We start from the raw sequence: 25542 nt of genomic DNA, 5'->3' as shown, positions 1-25542 counted from the left end.
TCTCTCGCTCTCCCCCCCCCCCCACGCCCCCTTCCAGTTTCTCTAAAATTCAACGGGAAAAAATACCCTCGGTGAGGATTAACAAAAAATAAATAAAATCATTTACAAAGAAATTCCCTGAGTGTAAGCCTCAGATCCTCAAAATTATTTGAACAATTGGGGACTGATAATAATTTCCTTATCTTTGTAACAAAATAGTAGAATTTTTCTATGTTGCAAATGTTTCTTCCACCTAATCAGATAATATCTAACTTTAGGGCTTATAGCTGTACTCTCCTGTTGGGCTTCACTATATCTCTTTTTGTTGTTTGTTTGTTAATCCTCATTTGAATATATTTTTTCCTTTGACTTTTTTTAGAGAGTGGAAGGGAAAGAGGGAGAAGGAGAAGGGAGAGAAAGAGAAACATTGATGTGAAAAAGACACATCAATGTTTACCTCCCACATATAACCCAACTGGGGCCTGGGATTGAGCCTGCAATCCAGGTACTGGCCCTTTACTGGGAATCCAACCCCCAACCCTTTGGTGCTTGAGTGAACGCTCTAACCATTGGGAACACTGGCCAGGGCACTGCACCTCTTTAGTAAAGAGTCTTGAGTCCTTTTTATCATTTTCTTTTAATTTTCATTTTTTTAAAAAACTGCTAGTGTTTTGTTAAAAATAGTAGAAAAGTATTGTAAATTAGAGAATACTGATGAGATTTGAATATTTAAAATATTTAAAATTATAACTAAGAGAAACTTCTTTAACAAATTCTATTTGGGAATGGAATATATTTTTACAAAAGAGTTGGTCTGAAATCAAAATACATTTATGGGATTAAGTTTGACTTTCAGTTATGGGTAAGTTGCCCCTTTTATTTAAAAACTTTTTTTTTTTTTTTAACCCTCACCTAAAGATACACTTTTTTTTATTTAGAGAGAGCAAGGGAGAGAGAAACATCAATCAGTTGCCTCTGGTACACACCCTGACACTAGGAGTCAAACTCTTGGTTATGTGCCCTTACAGGAATCAAACCCACAACTTTTTGGTGTATGGGATGACACTCCAACCAACTGAGCCACAGCCAAAAATGGCCTAAAGGCTCATTTTTGTAAGTTGATTTACTGATAGTATAAAATTATATAGATTTCTACAATAGTATAAAATTAAATGTCTTCATTTTGGAGCTAAATAAGCAAAAATTTCGGTCTCAGTAAAAACATTTTACATTCTTAGAAACTGAAGGATGTTTTGTGGTGCTTTATTATCAAAATAGAAACAAATGAGTCATTTTATCAAAAGAAAGACCCTTTATAGTAGTAAGTTTAGATGAAGATAAGCATAGGCTTATATCTTGTAAAAACAGCTTGTCTTTTAGTTTAAAAGTCTGTAAATGCTAAATTATTAGCAGATAGGAATTCATCAATTTTATGATGTTTCGATAGGCATCATGAAATTAAAGTTTTGAAATATTTGATTACTTAGCATTTATATAAAGCAAATATTCATGGCACATTTTTATGCTTAAAATCATAATATTAGCCTTTCTTTTACAGTTTTTAAATCAAGGAGCAAAGAGATAAAGCATATAACAACAAAATCAGAAACAAAAATGTAATTTACTTCCAATCCCTGCTTCCCAATATAATTTATAACTCATTGTCGTGTTACTTTTCTAATCATTACCTATATTTTATATACAATAAAAATAAGTTACATACATAATTTACTTTTTCTCTTTAATTCAAACAAATTATTCACATCTAATTTAGATAATTATAATATGGTATGTGAGTTTCATAAGTATTTGTACTAGTTATAAGGTTATTTAAAGATAGACATTGAAATAACTATGGATTTTATATTATCTCTACAAGCATTATTGGCTCGTTTCTGTCATTGGAAGAGGTCATTTTATTTTTTTGTCAGCTGTTGGAAAAAGCAATTGAACCTTTGTTTTTTTCCTGTCTTGAGTAACTTTGATTTTATTTCTAGAGGTGATCACATTTGTGACTAGTATGATTAGACTGATATTGGATCAGTAGACTAGCTCCGTTCAAGTTAATGTTTCAGATTAGGGCATCTATTAATTACATGTATTGCTTACTTTAGGGTCAAAACCCAGTTAGAAAATGTGACCTCTGACCTCTTGTGACATGTTTGGCATTGAGATTTCTGAGTTCTCCTGGAGTTCTTCCTGTCGCTACAGACAGACATAAGCCCAAACTGTAAGTCCTCTTTGTGTGTAGGTTGCAACCAGGTATTCATTATTTATTTGTTTATTACGATTTAATCTTATGAAACCCACAGTTTCTAGGAGCTGTTTACTAAAGTTATAATTTTGCTTTGTCTCTCTGTCAGTTTCTGTTCCTTCATTAGATTTTATTTACTCTAGAGGAGAAAAATGGCCATGGCCTAAATTACTTCTTTGAAAATAAGTTAGTTTTAAAAATAGTACCAGTTAATATGCTATATGTAATCCTAAGAATTCTTCACAGCATTACTGAGTACATTCTCACTTCAGTCTACGTGGATTTTGTACATATCTTTTTATGGTCGCCGATTGGCAGGTATACTAACATTGTTATCATTATTATTTTACATAATAAGAGCCTTATGGAAGAACTGATTCTGAATGACCATAATTCATAATTCCACAGTGAGTTTTGTGTGTGTTTTTCCCCTTCAGTATGCCATATTCTTATGACACTCCTCTTGGTTTAGATTGTTGTGTAGCTGTTTTTATGTTTGACATTTCTCTGCAGATCTGTGAAGGAAACATACAGACAAGGCATAGATTTGAGTGGGGTCAGTGTGGGTCCTGGGAAGTTGGATGGTGTTTGGTGAGGCAGAGAGTCGAAGCAAAGGACTAGGGTTTTAGGGAAAAGGGGATGTAAGGGTGAGGACCAGACTAGGAGAGCCTATGTACCAGATTTGATTTTTATCCTGTAGCTCGAAGGGAATAGTGAAAGTGTTTGAAATGGTAAAAGTAAAACAGACTTTTTTCCTCCCTAGTTATATTGAATAGTCCTCGTAAATGTCTCTTGAGTTTGTCTGCTCTTCCCTCTCTTGGCCTGGGTTTTCCTGCCTCTGCAGTGGCTGCAGGTTTCTAATTGGACTTCCAGCTTCCTGGTCTGCTAGTCTGTTTTTTCCCCCATCATTGGTGTCAGAGATATTCTTCAAAACACCGTCTTATCAACTGTTCCACTATAAAAGCCTTGTTCTATTGCCCATGAAGGCCAGATTCCTGTCCAGGTGTTAATGCCTTGCCTTTCTCTTCTGCATTCTCTTGCTGCTTCCCACTCATGGTGCTGCACTCTGGAAGCATTGGGCTCTCCTGTTTCCACACTCTGCCTGGGATGCCTGTCCTCCTGGACCCATCTGTCAGGCAGGCTCCTCTTTCAAGTCAAATCTCCTACGAAGTTGTTCCTGACACCTTTAAATCAACCGAAGCCTCACATTTTATCAGCTATTTTTCTAGATTTTAGTTTTGATTGTGTTCTTCTTAAAAATCCTTTTGATTTCCCCATTGAGCATAAAGTGTACATACCTGAACAGGGCATTTGTGCAGAGTCCTTCACTATTTAGACCCTCACATTTTTTTACTTTTCATACCCTGTGTCTGCCCACTTATAGCTCCATATGATTCCCAATTACCCAAGTGCTCTATGATTTATTTTGTATTTTTCCTTCATTAATGGACATAACAAACATACCCTATCTTTTAAGGTTTGATCCAAATATTATCTCCTTTGATATACTGATTCATTTCTCACTATAATCAATCTCAATACCGTTGCTTTTTGTTCACATATTAATATGTATAAAATTCAATTTTATTATTTATTACAGTCTCTTACAAATTATAAAAAATATTTCTGCTTTGCTGGTTATAAACTTCTCAAGGGTAGGGCATACATCTTTCCTATCTTTGGATCTTAGTGTGAAGCTGGGACAAGACATGGAGAAAAGGTTTCTTAATAGTCAGTTGCATTAACTGAAGGAGCTGTTTGAGAACTCTTGAATTATTATTTTGTGACAAGCACTGTGCTTTACATGACTTAACTCATTTAATTTTCACAGCAACTCCATGAGGTCTGTTGTCATTATCTTCATTTCCTGATCAAGATGAGAAAGCTTGGACAGGTGAAATAAATTGTCTAAGGCCACACAAGTTTTCAGCAGAACTAAAGTTTGAATATAAATCTGTCTGATGTGTTAGTCCAAGCTCTTAACCATTAAATGTTTTCTTTTGATATTTAATGAATTTATGTTTGTATCCTTGCACACTTTGACTCTTGTTTTCTACATGGTATTTCCATATTATCTCATTTCACCCTAGCAGCAACTCTCTGACATTAAAATTACCACCACTTTATAGGTGAAGAATTTGAGGCTGTTTGAGTAAATTATTTGTACCAGGTTAACTACTAGAATTAGGAAGAACCTAGTTCTTCAGAGTATATTCTAAATTTTAAAATAAATTCATTGATGAAGCATTCACAGAGATACTATTTAGGTTTTGAAGTTTATTAATTTGTGTTCAACACAATTTTAAAATAAAACATTTGTTGTATATCTATCCATCTATAAAGCACCTATTGGCAGATCATTATTACTTTAATTTTTTTATAGTAAAACTACAGGCCCAGTGCACAAAATTTGTACATGGTGTGGAAGAGGTCTGGATGGGGGTTCCCCAGCCCGGCCTGCACCCTCTCCAATCTGGGACCCCTTCGGGGATATCCAACTGTCTCTCTCAATCTGGGACCGCTGCCCGCCTGCCTGCCTGATCACCCCTAACTGCTCCCCTGCTGGCCTGATTTCCCCTAACTGCCTCTGCTTTCCCCCGCACCCAGGACCCAGGATTCCCTCCTCCAGCCAGTCGCAGGTACCCAGGACCCAGGCTTCCCCCTCCCTCTGGCCGGCTGCAGGCACCCAGGCCCCGGGCTGACTTCGCCCGGGCTAGCCACAGCCACAGGGGACCGTGGGCAGGCGACTTCGCCTGGGCCACAGCCATAGGCACTCAGGACCGCAGGGCAGGCGGTTTGTCCCTCTCCCAGGCCACAGCCTGGCTGGTCCCCATTACTCTCTCACGAGCTCATTTGGGCCTGGCTGGTCTCCGTTCCTCTCTCCCCAGCATTGAGTGTCTGAGCCATAACAGCATGATGGCGTGAGGGCATGATGACCATTTGCATATTAGCTTTTTATTATTAAGATACACAGCATGAAATTTACCATTTTAACTTGGTTTAAGTGCACAGCTTTAGTGGTTTTAAATACATTTATATTGTCAGCCATCACCACCATTCATCTCCAGAATTTTTTCAATCTTGTAAAACTGAAACACATTACCTATTAAACAATAACTCCCCCACCCTTGGCAACCACAACCACCATTCTACTTTCTGTCTTTATAATTGTGACTAAGCACTGCATAGAAGTGGAATTGTACCGTATTAGTCTTCTTGTGACTAGCTTATTTCACTTAGCATAATGCCCTCAAGGTTTATCCACATTGTGGCATATTCCAGAATTTTTTTTGCTTTGCATATATACCACATTTTGCTTATCAATTTATCTGTCAGTAGACACTTGGGTTACTCCCCGTTTTTAGCTATTGTGAATAATGCTGCTATGAACATGGTGTACAAGTATCTCTTTTGAGATCCTGCTTTTAATCCTTTTGGGTCAATACCCAGAAGTGGAATTGTAGGATCATATGGCAATTCTATTTTTAATTTGTTGAGGGGCCACCATACTGTTTTCCACACTGTGCCATTTTACCTTTTCACCACCATTGCACAAAATTTCCAATTTCTCATTATCCTTATCAACATTGTTTTCAACATTTTGATAGCAACCATCCTTTTGGGTGGGAGGTGGTATCTCACTTTAGTTTTTATTTGCATTACCTCAATAATTAGTGATGTTGAGTATATTTTCATGTGCTTATTTGCCTTTTATGTATCTTCTTTGGAGAAATGTCTACACAAGTCCTTTGCACAATCGGGTTGTTCATTGTTGGGTTTTGGGAGTTCTCTATATGTTCTGGACAATAATCCCTTATCAAATAAATGATTTGCAACTGTTTTCTCCCATTTAAAGGTTGCCTTATGACTATGTGGATAGTGTCTCCTATACAAAATTTTCAGTTTTCAAAGTCCAATTTGTCTTTTTGCCTGTGCCTTTGGTGTCATATCCATGAAATTATTGCCAAGTCCAATGTTGTGAAGCTTTAGTCTCTTCTAAGAGTTTTATTGTTTTAGGTCTGCCATTTAGTTCTTTGATCAATTTTGCGTTATTTTTGTATATTGTGTTAGGTAAGGGTCTAACTCTATTATTCCATTGCTCTTAGATATTCAGTTTTTCCAGCATACTTTTTAAAAATAAATTCAAAGTTTGCATTATTTTTTTAAAATCTTTTTTTATTGATTTCAGAGAGGAAGGGAGAAAGATAGAAACATCAGTGATGAGAGAGAATCATTGATCAGCTGCCTCCTACTGGGGATGGAGCCCGAAACCCATGCATGTGCTCTGACTGGGAATTGAACTGTGACCTCTTGATTCATAGGTCAACACGCAACCATTGATCCACACCGGCCAGGCACCCAGCACCATTTGTTGAAAAGACTGTTCCCCATTGAGTGGTCTTGGCACCCTTGTCAAAAATCATTTGAATGTATGTATATGTGAGGGTTTATTTCTGCGATCTCTGTTCCATTCCATTCATCTACATATTTGTCTTAATGCCAGTACCACTTAGTTTTGATTACTGTGGCTTTGTAGGTTTTGAAATTGGAAAGTGGGATCCTCCAAGTTTTCTTTTTCTTTTTTCAAGATTGTTTTTACTATTTTGGGATACCTTTAGATTTACATATGAATGTTAGGGTGGGTGTGTTTTTCTGTGTCTGATAAAAAATATCATTGGGATTTTAATGGCGATTGCATTTATGTAGATCGCTTTGGGTAATAATTGACATTTTAACAATATTAAGTTTTCTAATCCATTAACATGTGATGTTTCTATTTACTTATATCTTTAATTTCTTTTAGCGATGTTCTATAGTTTTGATTGTATACATTTTCATCTTATTAATCCCTAAGTATTTTATACTTTTTGATGCTATTGCAAATGAAATTATTTTAATAATTTTCCTTTTAGATTGTTGATTGTTCATCTATAAAAATAGAACTGATTTTTGTGTATTGACTTTGTATTGTACTACTTTGCTGGATCCATTTATTAGTTAATTTTTTGTGAAATCTTTAGAATTTTCTACATATGATATCATTTGCAAAGACAATTTTACTACTTCTTCTCCAATTTGGATGCCTAGTTACTCTGGCTAGAACTTCTAATATTGTGTTTAATAGGGGTGGTGAAAGTTGCCTTTTTTCTGAGTTTATTTAAGTATGTTGTTCACTGTGTTTTTTTCATACATGGCTTAGAGCAGCGGTTCTCAACCTGTGGGTCGAGACCCCTTTGGGGGTCGAACGACCCTTTCACAGGGGTCACCTAAGACCATCGGAAAACACATATATAATTACATATTGTTTTTGTTACTAATCACTATGCTTCAATTTGTAACAATGAAAATGCATCCTGCATATCAGATATTTATATTATGATTCATAACAGTAGCAAAATTACAGTGATGAAGTAGCAGCGAAAATAATTTTATGGTTGGGGGTCACCACAACATGAGGAACTGTATTAAAGGGTCGTGGCATTAGGAAGGTTGAGAACCACTGGCTTAGAGTGTGGTAAGGTAGTTTCCTTCTATATCCAATTTGTTGATTTTTTTAAAAAATATATTTTATTGATTCTTCACAGAGAGGAAGGGAGAGGGACAGAGAGCTAGAAAAATCGATGACAGAGAAACATCGATCAGCTGCCTCTTGCACACCCCCCACTGGGGATGTGCCCGCAACCAAGGTACATGTCCATGACCAGAATCGAACCTGGGACCCTTGAGTCCTCAGGCTGACGCTCTATCCACTGAGCCAAACCAGTTAGGGCATGTTGATTTTTTTTTTTTTTTTAATCATGAAAGAGTGTTGAATCTTCTTGAAGGCGTTTTTTGCATCTGTTGAGATTGAACATGATTTTTATGTTTAGGTACACGTTAATAAAATGTGGTGTATCACATTTATTGGAAGGCAGCTATGCTCACCGCTATACCACCAACACACATTTATTGATTTGTATATATTGAATCATCCTTTTATCTGTGAAGCACTCAGTGGCAAACCATTATGGTTTAAAAAATTTTTTTCTGGAAGTAATATAACCATACTGCAGGGTGTTTGAAAAATAGCAAATAAGAAAATAATCACCTATAAGTAATTCCTCTACCCAAACTCACGTAAGGGACCCATTTTAATTTTTTTCTAGTCATGTTTCATGCTTGTTTTTTCGCCTCACATTATTTAGGCTTTTTTAAAATTATATGATCACCTTAAATTCCATTGGTAATGGCTGCATGATCGTCTGTTGAAACTGTTCATTAATATACTGTGGGAGAAAGGAGGGATGAAACACAAGATATTTATTGTAAGATTTACATTACATTATCTTTTTACCTTCAAAACAACCACATGTGTTAACACTATGAATTTTACTTTCTAAAAATGCACATTGGGATGCAGAGAGGTTAAGTAAGTTGTCCAGGGTCTTGCAGCTGGTAAGTTGTAGAGCTGGTGTTTGAACCGAGATCTGTGTGACTTCAAAGGCCTTGCTTTTTCCACTGTACTTTTATATTGTCCATATGTCATCTATTGAATTCTTATAATACCTCTGTATTTTTATTATACAAGTATCCAGTAATACAAATAATGAAGTAAACTCTTACAAGAATAAGTGATAATTAGTGCAGGAACCATTTACTTAGGACATACTAAGTGCTGGGCACTGGGCTGAGTACTTTGCATTTATCACCTTGTTTAGCTTTTACTAGTATTATAACCCTATAGGTACCTATTATCATCTGCTTTTTTTTAATCACCATTCTGCAGTTGTTATATTTTTAGATAACTTGTGTGATTTAATAATCGTCTTGCTAATTATAGCCTTTCCCCATGTTTGAATTATTTCCTTACAGTGGATACTCAGGTTATCTTCAGTTTTCCCTCTATCACAAATAACCATGCATTGCACTAATTCTTTACTACCACAGTAATGATTTTCTTTTTGACCTATATGAGGAATTCATTAATGTGTTTATCCAGGGAACAGATTCCTCATAGAGTATAGATTATCTACACTTAATTTGACTTGGCTTTCAAGAAAGTATGTCTCACTCTACATGTTCATTACCAGTGAACAAGGATTTGGTTTCCCCTGTCCTTCTGTTTGATCAGTGTGTTATGATTGCCCCCTAGCCTTAGGAAATCACTAATTTGCTTTCTGTCACAATGATTAATTTTACTTGTTCTAGAATTTTATATAAATGGAGTCATATATTATGTTCTTTTTCATGATTAGCTTTTCTTAGTCATGTTTTAAGATTCATTTGCTGCATATATTGTAGTTTATTCTTTTCCATTGCTACGTAGTATTGCATCATATGGATATACCACAGTTTTTAAAATTAATTTATCTGCCAAGGGACATTTGGGATGTTTCCACTTGGGGACTGTTAGGGTAAAAGCTACACTGTGTTTTCATGTACAGATGTAGGTGATGTATATTCAGATAAATACCTAAAAATAGATTACCTGTAACTGGGATAAGAGTGAAGGGGCACTACTAGTAGTTATACTGGTACAACATGTACAACAGACAGTTCAGGAAAAAGGGCAAAAGGTGGACAGGTTTTAATTGTGTGTATGTGTACCTTGTATTCATATATGTTTATCAAATGAATATACACAGTATATTTTATTAGACCTTCATTTGTTCCAAATATATTTTAAGGACAATTAGAAAAAAATGGAAGTAAATAGAGGAAGGTAATATACACTGAGTGGCCAGATTATTATGACCACCTGATGTTTGTAGGCAAATTAGCTATAATTTAGTGCTGAAGTTGCTAGAGGGCCAGACCATTATAGATAGGGAAGCGGGTTGTTTACCACGACAGTAGAAGTGAGTTTTTTCTGAAGATACGGGTAAACAACACGATTTAACAGCCTTTGAACGTGATACACACACACACACACACACACACACACACACACGAGTAGCCAGATTATTATGACCACCTGATGTTTGTAGGCAAATTAGCCGTACACTGCATCATATGGGATATGGAAGCCAAAGGTCTGTTCGAACACCTTTGCTGTCTGCAGTTACCAAGATAAAACGTCCCCAATTCGCACAGGAGCGCAAGGATTGGACAGTCAAGCATTGGAAAAAAGTCATGTGGTTCGATGAATCACGTTTCCAGTTGCATCATGCACGTGGCAGAGTGAGAATTTGGCGGAAACAGCATGAAAACATGCACCCCACATGTATGAGTACAACCCTTCAAGCTTATGGGGGCAGTGCTATGGTTTGGGGCATGTTTTTCTGGCATGATTTGGGCCCTTTAATTCGTGTGGGACAATGTCTGAATAGCACAACATACCTAAGTATAGTTGCTGATCAAGTTCATCCTATCATGTTGATGGCGTATCCCAATGGAGATGGCTTCTTCCAACAAGACAATGCGCCATGCCACGGTGCTCATATTGTGCAGGAGTGGTTTCAAGAACATGAGGGAGACTTTACCTTGCTTAGGTGGCCCCCACAATCACCAGATCTCAATCCAATTGAGCATTTGTGGGATGCAGTTAAAAGAGCCATCAGGCTGTTGGTTCGACAGCATTGAAATCTCACAGAACTGGACAGTGCTATTCATCAGGCATGGTGTCAGATTCCTCGCATCACCTTTCAACATCTCCTGGAGTCAGTGCTAAGAAGAATCACTGCAGTATTGAAGGCAAAAGATGGCCTAACGAAGTACTGATGGGTGGTCATAATAATCTGGCCACTCAGATTATTCAAAGGCTGTTAAACCGCGTTGTTTACCCATATCTTCAGAAAAATATCACTTCTACTGTCATGGTAAACAACCCGTTTCCCTACTTATAATGGTCTGGCCCTCTAGCAACTTCAGCACTAAATTATAGCTAATTTCCCTACAAATGTCAGGTGGTCATGATAATCTGGCCACTCAGTGTGTATAAGAAGGGATTGAGAAGTAGGGGAAAAGAGAAAAGAAGAATAGGAAAAAAAATCAAGTCAGGAATAAAGTTCTGGCAGACCCCACAACTTGCTAAGGATGCTACAGATCTGGCTTTCCGTTTCCTAGTAGGCAATACAAAGGGAAGCCTTACTTTTATAATAATGTCTATAAAGGAATTAATTGCTGAGTTGAAACAGCTATTTGTAATAGTTCTGAAACCAGAAAGAAATTTATTCCTAGGATTTTAATAAAGTTAACCACTTTATATTTGTTTTAAGCTCATGTCAGATGGCAGTGTCTGTCTACTTCTGTGCTGAGTAGTTAGGTTGAGGATTCAGGCAGTTTTAGTGAGAACATTACAGTTATATATAAGAAAATTATGCCAAATTGCTACTCTGCCATTGCTTGTGCTCTTTTTTTCCAATTACAAAGGAAATTGAAACATGAAACTTGCAGTATACTCTGAAATTATGGGGCAGTATTAACCTTATCCAAATCATTCAGAACACACCTAAGTTTGTTAAATTTCCATCACAGTGAAGGCCTCTGGACTTCATGATAGTGTGAAGCTACTTGTATTGACAAGAGTACAGTACAAGTGTTCATTATGTTTTCTAGTTAGTAGAAAACATATCAGTACATTTTGTGGTGGTTTCTTCTCCCCCAGGATATGATCATACTTAACAGTGTCTCGTTGGTATGCTCACCTCCCAGAATGTTCGTCAAACAATGGTAATACATAATTCTGAGAATGAATCATTATTAGAAGGGTTAATGGTAGATAATTACTTTTAGGAAATTATGGCTCATGAGATTTCTTACATTTGTAAAAATGTTGAATCTGTAATGGTTGTCACCATTAGCTATCTATTTTTTTTTGTCTTGGAACATGCTGAGTTATCTCGGGAGATTAAACAAATTAGGATTTTGCAGTCTGTTGCTTGGATACACTTCAGTGCTCAGCAGCAGTTGCGAAGTGGTGTCCTGGGGGAAATGTGGGTAGGGGAATTACAGGAAAGGAAATAGATGGAATGGGAGAAAATTAAAAAGTTACTGAAAAAGTTTAGCGGCATTGAATATAACATTTCAATATTAGTCATGTCCTAGTGCATACTATATTATTTACGATAAGTGAAATTAAAATAGATTAGATGGTTACTGTAAATGTATCTCAAATACAAATTGCTATTTTTGCCTCTTTAATTGATGGATAAGCAGCCTGTAAAAAAATGAGAACTCTGGAGAGACCTTAACCTGATTTATTAGCATAAAAGTATTTTCAGTTGAAGTAAACCTGCCTGAGTACTTGATGATCTTAGAAGAGAAATAATCAGTTGGGATCTTTTGCTATGTTCAGGGTTTATCACATAAATCACTTATTTGTTCAGAATTTATTTGTGATTCACTGAGATATATTTAGCCATAGGGCTCAGTAAGAGAACATTAATTACTCTTTATTAACATCTAGAACACGCTAGCTCAATTCTACTTTTTAAGAAAAGTAGTGAGAGTCAATATATTTCCAAAAGAATAGGAGAGTAAGGGAAAAATAGGAATTCCTCAAGTTTAGGCATTACTTTATGAGCTTGTGTTTGTTGATACTTGACACGATTGGTGATTTCTGTCACAATAAATATTAAACCAAACATCTTACATTGCTCATATAAGGTTTGGATTTATAGCATAGATCACGCACATGAACCTCAGATCAGCTGTGTTTATAGGTATGTTTTTAATCTTTTATCATACTTGATGTCTTTTTCCTGATTATTCCGTTTTAATTTTCTCACTCTTACAATTTATAATCTTAATTTTGTGTTTAAATCTATTTTTTACTTTGTTTCTTCCATTGTTACGATTTACTGGAAGCTCGGTGCACAAAATTTGTGCACTGGAGGTGGGGTGGGGGTGGGGGGTCCCTCAGCCCAGTCTGTGCCTTCTTGCAGTCTGGGATCCCCCCGGCGATCAGGGCTAAGCTAGCAGTTGGACATCCCTCTTGCCATACAGGATCCCTCGCTCCTTACAACCTGCCTGCTTGTTCCTTACCTCTTGGCTTGCTGCTCCTTAGTGCTGTTGTGGAGGTGGGAGAGGCTCCCACCACCACCGCTGCACTCGCCAGCTGTGAGCCCAGCTTCTGGTTGAGTGGTGCTCCCCCTGTGGGAGCCACTGACCACCAGAGGGCAGCTTCTGCATTGAGCATCTGCCCACTGATGGTCAGTGCACGTCATAGTGACTGGTTGTTCTGCTGTTTGATCAATTTGCATATTAGGGTTTTATTATATAGGACTAGAGGCCTGGTGCACAAAAATTTGTGCACTCGGGAGGGTCCCTCAGCCCAGCCTGTGCCCTCTCGCAGTCTGGGACCCCTCAGGGGATGACCACCTGATGACTTAGGCCCGCTCCCTGGGGATTGGGCCTAAGCTGGAAATCCAACATCCCTCTGGAGGCCCGGGAGCCCTCAGGGGATGTCCACTTGCCAGCGGGGATCAGGCCTAAGCTGCTGTCGGACATCCTTAGCACTGCTGAGGAGGTGGGAGAGGCTCCCGCCACCACCGCTGTACTGGCAGCCGTCAGCGTCTTGTGGCTGAGCAGAGCTCCCCCTGTGGGAGCCCACTGACCACCAGGGGGTAGTTCCTGCATTGAGTATCTGCCCCCTGGTGGTCAGTGTGTGTCATAGTGACCAGTCATTCCCAGTCGTTCTGCTGTTAGGGTCAATTTGCATATTTTTTAAAAATATATTTTATTGATTTTTTAAAAAAATAATTAAATCTTTATTGTTCAAATTATTACAGTTGTTTCTCTTTTTTCCCCCCATAGCTCCCCTCCACCCAGTTCCCACCCCGCCCTCTGCCCTCACCCCCCCCACACACACACACTGTCCTTATCCATAGGTGCACGATTTTTGTCCATTCTCTTCCCACATCTCCCCCACCCCTCACCCCCCTAAGAATAGTTAGTCCACTTCCTTTCTATGCCCCTGATTCTATTATAATCACCAGTTTATTCTGTTCATCAGATTATTTATTCACTTGATTTTTAGATTCACTTGATAGATGTGTATTTGTTGTTCATAATTTGTATCTTTACCTTTTTCTTCTTCTTCCTCTTCGTAAAGGATACCTTTCAGCATTTCATATAATACTGGTTTGGTGGTGATGAACTCCTTTAGCTTTTCCTTATCTGTGAAGCTCTTTATCTGACCTTCAATTTTGAATGATAGCTTTCCTGGGTAAAGTAATCTTGGTTGTAGGTTCTTGGTATTCATCACTTTGAATATTTCTTGCCACTCCCATCTGGCCTGCGAAGTTTCTGTTGAGAAATAAGCTGACAGTCATATGGGTACTCCCTTGTAGGTAACTGACTGGTTTTCTCTTGCTGCTTTTAAGATTTTCTCTTTGTCTTTTGCTCTTGGCATTTTAATTATGATGTGTCTTGGTGTGGTCCTCTTTGGATTCCTTTTGTTTGGGGTTCTCTGCGCTTCCTGGACTTGTAAGTCTATTTCTTTCACCAGGTAGGGGAAGTTTTCTGTCATTATTTCTTCAAATAGGTTTTCAGTATCTTGCTCTCTCTCTTCTTCTGGCACCCCTATAATTCGGATGTTGGTGCGCTTGAAGTTGTCCCAGAGGCTCCTTACACCATCTTCATATTTTTGGATTCTTTTTTTCGTTTTGCTTTTCCGGTTGGGTGTTTTTTGCTTCTTCAAATTTCAAATCTTTGGCTTGATTCTTGTGATCCTTTAGTCTTCTGTTGGAACTCTGCATAATATCCTTTATTTCAGTCAGTGTATGCTTAATTTATAGTTGGTCCTTTTTCATACCCTCGAGGGTCTCACTAGATTTCTTGAGGCTCTCACTACATTTATCGGCGGTCTCACCCGTCTTTTTGAGGGTCTTACTAAATTTGTCGGCGGTTTCTAGAAAGTTCTTGAAAAACCTTAAAAGTGTGGTTTTGAACCCTATATCCAATAGTTTGCTTTCCACCATTTCTGTCATTTGTGTCCTGTTTCTTTGTCTCCGCATTTCGGCTGCTTCCCTGTGTTGATAGAGTGGCTCTCTGTGCTAGATGTCTTATAGGGCCCAGTGGCTCAGCCTCCCCAATTACCTGAGGTGGACACTCTTGGTGCACCCCCTTGTGGGCTTTGTGCACAGTCTTGTTGTAGTTAAGCCTTGATTGTTGTAGGTATCACTGGGAGGAATTGACCTCCAGGCCAATTGGCTGTGAGAATCAGCTGTGTCTGCAGTGGGAGAACTTCTGTGCTGGAGACACCCCTCCGGGAAAAGACTTGCTTCAGTAGGGCTTTGGTGCTCACTGAGTCTGCCCCCTGAACGTGTCCTTTATTGATCCGAGGAGCTGCAATCTGGATGGTCCCACTCTGGCCACCGGGCACACTGGCTCCTGGATCTCTAAGGAGGTGCTAATCTAGCCTCTGCCTGAGGCTATCCAGCAGGAGCCAGGTGTGAAGCAATGCAAGTTGTCTGGGGCCTTGGGCCAGCTGCAATTTGTTAGGTAATTTTCAGATTGCAAAGGGCCAGGCCTTTCATATGCAAAAGCCTCCACATGTGGCTTGTGGCTTGGGCGTGGCGGGGTCCCAGGGGATCAACAGGGTGGAGCAAGCAGCTATGGCTGCCCTCAGAGGCCCCGCTTCTCAGTGTCCCGGCAATTGCTGCAAGCACCTCTGAGAGAAAGCCGCTCTCAAGTTCCCACCGATGCCAGACAGTCCAGTTTCTCCCGAATGAGTCAGAGACTGGCCCGGAACTGGAGCTCAGAGCTTGAGACTCCCTCCCGATTGAAGAAGACAACCGTGTCCTCAGCCGCCAGCCCTCTCCGCATGCACCTCCATACCTCTGTACTTCCGCACCGCACCTCCTCTGAGTCTCGGTATGCTTTTCTCTTTCCTTCTAGTTGTAGAATTTCCACTCAGCCAGCCTTCCTGTGGTTTTGGATGATCTCCATTCCATCTTTTAGTTGTATTCTTGAAGTGGTTGTGCAAGGCAGCAATCTCCGGTGTTTACCTATGCCGCTATCTTGGTTTTTTCTATTTTATTGACTGTGTGCTCTGCTCCTCTAGCCTCCGCAGCCAGCCGGGTCAATTTGCATATTACCCTTTCATTATATAGGAGTGCGTGGCCAGCCTGGGTGAGGGGCTGATGACTGTTTGCAGGCTGACCACAGCCCCTTCAGGGTAGGGATCCCCCTGGGGTGCCTGGCCAGCCTGGGTGAGGGGCTGTTGGCAGTTTGCAAGCTGGCCACAGCCGCTTCAGTGTGGGGGTCCCCACTGGGGTGCCTGTCCATTCTGGGTGAGGGGCTGAGGGCTGTTTACAGGCTGGCTAAGCCCCCCAGTGGGTACCCTCACCCCATGAGGGTGTGGCCAGCCTGGGTGAGGGGCTGATGGCTCTTTGCAGGCTGGCCACAACCCCCAGCCACCCAAGCTCCCAGTGGAGGCTGGCTGGAAGTAGGTATCTGGGATTTATTTGTCTTCTATAATTGAAACTTTGTTGCCATGAGTGGAGGCCATAGCCAGCTCAGAGCAGGCAGGAAGCTTGGCTTCCTCCATTGCCCGGACAACCAAGCCTCCAGCTCCTTGGCTGCTGGCTGCCATCTTGGTTGGGTTAATTTGCATATAGTTGCTCTGATTGGCTGGTGGGCGTGGCTTAGGGCATAGCAAAGGTACGGTCAATTAGAATCTTTGTCTTTTATTAGTGTAGATAATTTGCTCCTAAATAGCTGATATTTTGTCCTAATTCTTATTTTCTGTTATATTTAAACTAGTTAACCCTGTGCATGAATCTGTGCGGCAGTAGCTCACAGCCGCCCTCCAGTAGCTCTCTGTCCACTGCCCCACCCTCCTGTAGCTCCCCCCTCCCCTTTGGCCCCCCCTCATAGCTTGCTGCCCTGCCACCTCCTGTAGCTCTCCATCCCCCGCTTATAGTTTGCTGCCTCACCCTCCTGCGAACCCGTGATCCGGTTGTTATGTGGTTGGTCATTACGCTTCATGGTGTAACAACCATTTGCATATTACATCTTCATTATATAGGATATTTAAATAATTCAAAATTTAAATGATGTAGATATGAATCATTTTTATCCAGATTGACATTTAGTTATTTTATTATCACTTGATAAATATTGTTACATCCCCCCCCCTTTTTTTTTTCCTTTTTTTTTTTAGAAAGTTTCTGTATATACTTTTATTGTCTTTCCTGGCCTCCCCATTTCTTGCAAAGTTCGAATCTCCCTGGGACTTGCTTGACTCCCAGAATATGGCGTGAGGGCTCTCAGATGTCAGTCAGCCATGGCCCCCTAGCTTCCTGCCGTGCACCATGTCGCCGCCTGACCTGGAGCCACCCACGTCTACATTTTTCCTTCTTTTATAATGCTTACCTTTTGCATTTAGATTTCTTGCTTATTAGGACCTATTTCTAGATATTTTGATCTTTTGTATTTTTCTTTTGTTTTGTTCTTTTGTTTGAATTTTTTAGTCTGGAGCTGAACATGCAACATCTTCAAGGTATGCCAGTGTACCAGAGTTAATAAATTAAGGAATGTTTGGATGTTAACTAGACTTACTGTGGTGATCATTTTGCAATATATACAAATATTGAATAATTATGCTGTACACTTGAAACTAATATATGTCAATTGTATCTCAAAAAATAAGTTTTTAAAATAGAAATTAAGAAATTCTGGTAATTGCACTATTTTGTGTAAGATAATAAAATTAGGAGTAGCTGGTAAAGGATATATGGGAACTTTACTATTTTTGCAACTCTTCTGCAAGTCCAGAATTAATTTAAAATAAAAGATTTTATAAAATTGCATTGAAATTTTCTGTTACTCATGAATATATTCAAGCATTTATCGATTACCAATATTATGCAAGGCACTGTCTAATATAATTTGTCATCTGTTCCCAGTGGTGGCACATTTCCTGGCTGCAACTATAGATAGGTCAGCAAATCAGTCCTGTGATTGGAAGGCCTTAAAGGGAAGTAAATAATACCTATTTAAAAAACATTTAAATGTAACAACTATTTAAAATAATGTATACATGTTCTTAGCCTCTTTAATGGATGTTAGATCACTTACTCTTTATTCAAATTTTCCTAAACTCAGACTTTTCATTCAGAAAACAAAACCCCTTAATTCAGAGCTGTTACATTCCCAGGCTGAAACAGTTCTAGGAGGAGCCACTTTTTGGTGTTGATGGAGTTTTCATGTTTTTTAGAACTAATCCTTCATCCATATCCTCTCCTTATATATCCTATTCTTGTGAAAAGGGCTCCCTGAGTCCAGCCTGAATCATTCCTCATGAACATCTTTGTGGTCGTTCATGGGCCAAGGGCCAGAATAAATGGGTTTAGCTGACTTCAGTTTTCTCTGAACTAAGGAAAGTTGAGCCCAACATGCTACCACTAAAGAGCAAGTAAAGCTCTTTCTCAATTGTCTTTACTCCATGCTGTACAGATGTTGGAGTGCACAGTAGATACAAAGACCCATCTGTATGGTGAAATTCAGTGGATCAAAATATAACAAGGAATAATAGAATGTATTGCCATTTTTGTTTAAAAAACAGACAGACAGCCCAGCCATTGTGGCTCAGTGTTGAGTGTCAACCTATGAACCAGGGGGTCACAGTTTGATTCCCAGTCAGAGCACATGTCTGGCTGGGTTGTGGGCTTCATCCCCAATAGGAGGCAGCTGATCAATTATTCCCTTTCATTATTGATGTTTCTATCTCTCTCCCTCTCTAATTCAGGAGTCGGGAACCTTTTTTCTGCCAAGGCCATTTGGATATTTATAACATCATTCACTTAATATAAATTTATGTTGGTATGAAAAAAGCTCTTAGATTTATTGAATTTGGAGTCCTGCCTGTGGTTCCCTTGGCAGGGCTAGACCAAATGATTTCATGGGCCTTCTACGGCCCAAAGGGCAGACTTTCCCTATCCCTGCTCTGAATCAATCAAAATACATTCTTGGGTGAGGATAAAAAAAAAAGGAAGGACAATTGTAATAGACTCACTTAAACAGACAATAGACTTAACTTAGACAAACTTAAAACTAATAAGAGAGTTTAGCAAAGTTTCTGAATATATACCAGCAACCAGAAAATATTATATAAAATAAAATCCCCTTTTCAAAGGAATAAAAAATATGCAATATCTAGAAAAACTCCAAAGATAGGCAAGAATTTTATGGAGAAAAATTTTTTAAAAATTATTGAGGACATAGAGGAAAATACAAATAAATGAACAAATGTACCAAGTTCATCAGTGGAAAGACAATATTATAATGGTATTTATTTTCTAATCCAAATTTCAACAAACTGATGCTAAAATAATTATGGGTGAGTAAAAGCCCAAGAAGAGTCAAAGGTGAGTGTGAAAAAATTGGCAAGCATGACTATATCATCATAACATTTATAATACTGCTCCATTTCTTTAAATGATTATGTAATAATTCCTGGTATGCTTATATTATAAACTAGAGGTCCGGTGCACAATTTATGCACTCAAGGGGTTCCCTCAGCCTGGCCTGTGCTCTCTCACAGTCCAGGAGCCCTTGAGGGATGTCTGATTGAAGGATTAGGCCCACGCCACCCCGGGGAGAGTGGGCCTAAGCCTCAGTTGTACATCCTTAGTGCTGCTGCAGAGGTGGGAGAGGCTCCTCCCACTGCTGCTGTGCTTGCCAGCTCTGAGCTTGGCTCAGGGCTTCTGGCTGAACGGCGCTACCCCTGTGGGAGTGTACTGACTACCTGGGGGGCAGCTCCTACATTGAGCATCTGCCCCCTGGTGGTCAGTGCACATCACAGCGACTGGTCATTCCACCATTTGGTCGATTTGCATATTAGCCTTTTATTATATAGGATTAGCCAGTCTCCTAAGATGCATGTTTCGATTGTTTCTAATCTTTTCTTGCTAGCAACAATGTTAAAATGAATTTCCTACCTTGTCTATTATTTCATGTGTCTAAGTATATCTATAGGATGAATATCTAGGAGAGGAATTGTTCTATTACCACACTTTCCTCTATAGAAGTAGTACTAAATTACATCTCACCAGTGATGTAGTTCCAATCAAGCTCAATCCTCCAGTAAATCTGACATTTATTTGTGGGTACAGACTAGGGTAAGGTTCCATCTCTATTTTTTTCAAGTTAGCAAGCTCCATGTCCCAATTTTCATGAGTTGATTAATCAGTCTTTTCACCCACAATTTGAAATTCCACTTTTATTATAATTCAAATGTATATTTGGGTCTCTTCCTAAGTTTTATGTTTTGTTCCATTGGTCTGTTCTCCGTGCACTAGTTCCACAATATTTTAATTACTTTGGTACTATAATGTTTTTCAATATGATATTACGCATAAAGAATTGTCTTGGGAAGTTCTTGTTGAATTCTCTAGAGAACTTTAGAATCAACTTGCTTACTTTGTGGTGGTATTTACTTAATCTTACAGGCAATTGAATTTTGTTGTTTTTCATCCAAATACAGGTATGTCTTTACATTTGTTTATTTTCTTTTGTGTCAGAATTTCCGATTTTTCTTCACACAGATTGTGTCATTTCTTCTATTTTTTACTGCATATTTTATTTTTCTTACTGCTTTTGTAGATGATTGGGGTCTTCTCTTATTTTAAACCTCCTAATTAATTTATTTATTTGTATATATGAATGTTGTTAATTTTTACTATGTTAGCTTGTACCCAAACAAATAATTGACTAAATTATTTGATTATTTAAAATAGCATATCAGCTGATTTTCTTGGGTTTTCTTGATATGTGATCTGAAAATAATGATAATTTTAACTTCTAAACAAATTTTATGCCCCATTTCGTTCTCTATTTTACCTATGTTGGTTACCTTTGTTAGAGTGTTAAAAGACATCTTTAAATATTCCTGATCGGTTAAGAAAGTATTGTTTACGCATTCCTATTTGTTACAGGCTGGATGTTAAATTTTACCAAATGCCTTCTCCATTTGTATAGAAATCTTCCTGATTTCTCACTTCTGATATATTAATGAGATGAATTATATTTCTAGATTTTTTTTAAATAAGTATTCCTAGAAATCCTGAAACTAAACATTCGGTTATGGTATATTCTTTTGATAATTGAATGTATTAACATTTATTAATTTATGTTAATATTTAACATTGTACTGTACACTTAAATACTTCATTTAGTATTTTTTATACCAGCATTCCTATGGGACACTAGTTTTCTTTTTCTGTGCCTTTTTTGTGGGTTTTTCTTAGCACTATCATACTAGGTCCTTTGCTTTCCTTCTTTACTATGTATTGGAAGAGTTTAAATCACATTGGAGTTGTCTGGTCATTAAAAGTTTGATAGAATTACCTTGTGAATATGTTCCTACCTTGAGTTTTTCTGTGAAAGCTCTTTGTCAACATCCTCCGTTTCTTTGGAAATTGTCCTTTTTCAGTGTTCTATTTTTTTCTGTGGGCAAGCTTTGGTCATTTATTTTTTCCTAGAAAATCATATTTCTGCACAGAATTTAACATAGTAGTTGCTTATGACTAGTATTTTAATTTCCTTTTTATATATGATGTGTTATACATTTCTTAGTTTTATGTTTTTGTGTTTTGTTTCTTCATTGTTGATTAGGTTAGCTAATGATATCTCTAAATCTTCCCTAAGAAGGACCTCTTGGATTAATATTGTTAGTTCTGTAATTTTTGCTCTTTAACTAGCACTGCTTTAGCGTTTTAATTATTGTTTTTGTAATTTAAAAAAATCTTTTTGATTCAATGGTTTATGTGAGTTTTCTAGTTTTGTTATTATCTGATTTTATGTCATGGTGACTAACAAATGTCTATTACTTTAGGAAATCTATTAAGGTCGTTTTATAGCTGACTTTATGCACCGTTTTAATGACTGTTTCTTGGATTTATTGAAGATACTTTTGGTGTTTTAGTATAAATTCAACTAGATCTGTTTTCTTAATTAATAAACTTAATTAAAGCTCTCCTTTATCCATACTTAATTTTGTTCACTTAATGTTTTTGTGAACCGAGAGAAGTGAATTAAAGTCTCATAATCCTATATTCCTGTCAGTATTCTCTTTATTTATTACAGGCTTTGCTTTAAAACTGTCTATGCCCTACGTGCCTTTTTAAAAAATAATAATTTTTTCCTACTTGCAGTGTTGATCCCTGCTTCATTTGGGTTGTATTTTTATGATATGCCTTTGCCCATTCTTTTTCAGTATTTCTGTCACTATAAGTGTGTCTCTTGTAGATGGTGAAATTTTTGTTTTGTGATTCAGTATGTTTTTAATTATTGAGTTTGACCAATTTGTATTTATTAAAAAGACAAATTTACTTGGTTTTGGTCCTCTCATATTTAATATGCTGCTGTTTTTGTTTTGTTTTGTTTTTATTTTACTACATAATGTGTTTTTTTGTGGGTTTCTTCAGATAATTTGGAAGGTTTGAATTTTTGTTCTAAAGGCTGTCTTTATAAGTTTGTATAGTATACTTAATTCCCATGATAATGTCTCTTGGCTCCTTACAGTGAACAGAGAGGATATTAGCACATTTTCATTTTGGCTTAATTCCTTTCCCCACATTCGAAACTTCAATTGATTATTTTTGTTAGTGTTGATCTTTATCAAAATATACATGTGATTTATCACCTTAGACTATTAGCAAAGGTGACAGTCAGTATTTGTGGATTAACTTCACCTTCATCTTCTGGTCCCATTTGCTATTACTGCAAATCTGGTTTGTCAGGGCCACCATTTGGTTCACCATAATTCCTTGTCTCTTTCTTCTCAGCCCTTCAGTTAACTGCATTTGTAGAGAAACCAGACACTTTATTATCTATATATATAAAAGGCTAATATGCAAAGTGTCCCTTGGGAGTTTGACCAGGAGACCGGGAATTTGATCACTTGCTATGACGCGTACTGACCACCGGGCGGGGGAGGGAGGGGCGGCACGCTGACCACCAGGGGGGTGGTGCGGAACAAAAAAAGGCCCCAGCTGACAGCGCGGAAAGATGGCCCTGGCTGGCAGCCAGTAGGCCCTGATCGTCCCTGATTGCTGGCCAGGCTTAGGGACCCTACCTGTGCACAAATTTCGTGTACTGGGCCTCTAGTCTTCTATAAACTGCAAACACAGAATGCTTGCCATTGATGGGGCTTACTGCTTTTTCGTTGTTGAAATTTGTCCTCTGAGTTTATAAGGTTCTTCAGTGATGATTTGTGTGGAATGCTGATATATAAATGACTGATAAATTGATACAAATTCTTGTCCTACTTAATTTTCTCGAGAAGTGTAGGTGTTGACCCTGCCCAGGTCTACCAACTTGGAATGTTTCTCTGGCCTGATTTGTGTCATGGTGTTTTTGTTTCTGTATCCCCAACAGACTCTGATGTCCAGTATATTACTAGTAGAGGGTTTGATTGCCGGGGAATGGAATCTATAACATTTTATTTCCTTAAAATAAAATACACACATAAAAAAGATATGAAACAAATATATCAGAATGTTAACATGAGTTTAGTATAATTGGTGGATACAAGGGAATCTCCAGTATCTCCAGTATTATTCTCTGTGGTCTGAGGTATATTTGAAATATTACTTTTTTTTTACATTTTAAAAAATGACACGTAACTGTAAAGCAGGGAGAGCTTGTATGCTTTAGTGATCCAGTCCAGAATATAATTTATTAAAAACTAGTTTTTGCTTTATTAATCACAACATGCATTGTTTTCTTTAGATGTTGAGAACCACTCATGTAATTTCTATGTTTTGCTTGGCATAATTTCCTAAGTTTTGAATAAAAGCATTTTATATTCTAAAGTTTTATGGCTAGAGTTTATAAAATTCTAAATTTAGAATCTGTAGAGTGGAAGTTAGTGGTAATTGCTCCAGAGACTAAAACTACATGGGATGTATGACTAAAATCTGTTAAGTGAATTATATTGCTGGTTTGGTATTATTTTGAATAGATATTCCTCTAACTATACAAAAATAAGATTGAGATTTAAAATACCATGATAATTGAAAGAGTTAAGTATTCAGGACTCTTGTGTCCTTTCAGCAGGGCTCTGATAAGTACAAGTAATAATAAAAGAGAAATAAATTATCTCTATTTTCTTATTGTTACGCATTTTTATGTTTTATACTAAAAGATTTTTAAGTTTGTTTTTTCTCTGTGTTCAGGTACATGTCTCGAGTCCACGGTATGCATCCAAAAGAGACCACCCGTCAGCTGAGCTTGGCTGTGAAAGATGGTCTTATTGTCGAAACTCTCACTGTGGGCTGCAAAGGTTCAAAAGCTGGTATTGAACAAGAAGGATATTGGTTGCCAGGAGATGAAATTGTAAGTATGCTTTATTTGATAAATTTGGACAAGCTGACTTTTAACTTTTGAACATTATTTAAATACAACCTTTAGAAACTCATTTTTAGCAGTTTAGTAATGTTTCTCTTTAACATTTTTTATTAACATTAAGGACCTACATTGGTAGGGTGGATACTTTTCCTCTGTGTTTCTTTACTAGGAGAAAACCCACTTTTACAAAGACCCTGCCTTTTCTGTGTAGTTTACCTTGAATCTGAAACATTCAAGGTAACAAGCAAAACCCTTTTAATGTACACACAATTAATGGTATTTCTAAATATTTTCTTTAATAAATATTAGTGAAAAAAGGTTTCAGTGCAGGATAATGTTGATGCCGTCTGGACAGATTGGACGGAACAGACTGGCTTCTCAGGGATATACCTTACTCAGGTTGGATGATGTCAGAGCCCAGAGCCAAGCTTCAGGAGGGTTTGCAGCTGACAAGGTTCCAAATGTTAGACGCCTCTGACTAGTGTCTTCTGTTGATTTCTGTGACTTGAGTGTGTTTTGTGGCACTTGACAGAAATCATAGGAAAGATAGTTAATTTTCTTTATATTTTTACTTAGTTCTTATTAAGTTATATTTTAATATTTTTCCTTGTAGTATATAATTCTATACTCAGGGTCATGTAAAAAGTATAATTTTTTTCTTATGTAAAGACGGATTTGGTGTAAAATTTCCATCTTCCTACCTCATTCATTTTTGATATTTCTAACACCTTGATTTTAAAGGTCTACTTTTTGCAACAATATCATTGAAGACAGTATGTTTCAAATTTAATAGAAATGAGTTATTTTAGTTTCTGAAAGGAATGGATTTTGTAATTAAGTATTTTGAGAGTGTTTCTATCATGAATTCTCTAAAATCTAACGTTATAAAAAATGACACAAGATCTTAAAATTAGTTCTTTGTGGGAACATTTCCCAAAACCTTTGAGTTGTGTTTTCCTTTCTGGCTCTACATCAGGTGAGCCAGCAACACATTTCTCAGTGGTCAGCTCTGCTCAATAAACTCATAGCAC

The 25542-nt window shown here is 37.8% G+C and overlaps 1 protein-coding gene across 24 annotated transcripts in view; it reads left to right on the top strand.

Moving 5' to 3' along the window:
* ZMYND11 (zinc finger MYND-type containing 11) overlaps window positions 1–25542 on the top strand; it is a 138715-nt gene that overhangs the window by 59046 nt on the left and 54127 nt on the right. For 18 of the 24 annotated variants that reach the window (XM_036342994.1, XM_036342863.1, XM_036342926.1 and 15 more), the window contains exon 3: window positions 24340–24499. In XM_036342994.1, the coding sequence (XP_036198887.1) occupies window positions 24340–24499 (160 nt within the window). Of the gene's footprint in view, window positions 1–1016; window positions 1093–2093; window positions 2210–6644; window positions 6664–24339; window positions 24500–25542 lie in introns of those variants that run through there. The other 6 variants (XM_036342944.1, XM_036342934.1, XM_036343021.1 and 3 more) reach the window with 3 other exon arrangements.

This window comes from Myotis myotis, unplaced genomic scaffold (genome assembly GCF_014108235.1).
Source record: "Myotis myotis isolate mMyoMyo1 unplaced genomic scaffold, mMyoMyo1.p scaffold_m19_p_1, whole genome shotgun sequence".
NCBI classification, from domain to species: Eukaryota; Metazoa; Chordata; class Mammalia; order Chiroptera; family Vespertilionidae; genus Myotis; species Myotis myotis.
This window is presented reverse-complemented; position numbering and strand designations above follow the sequence as displayed.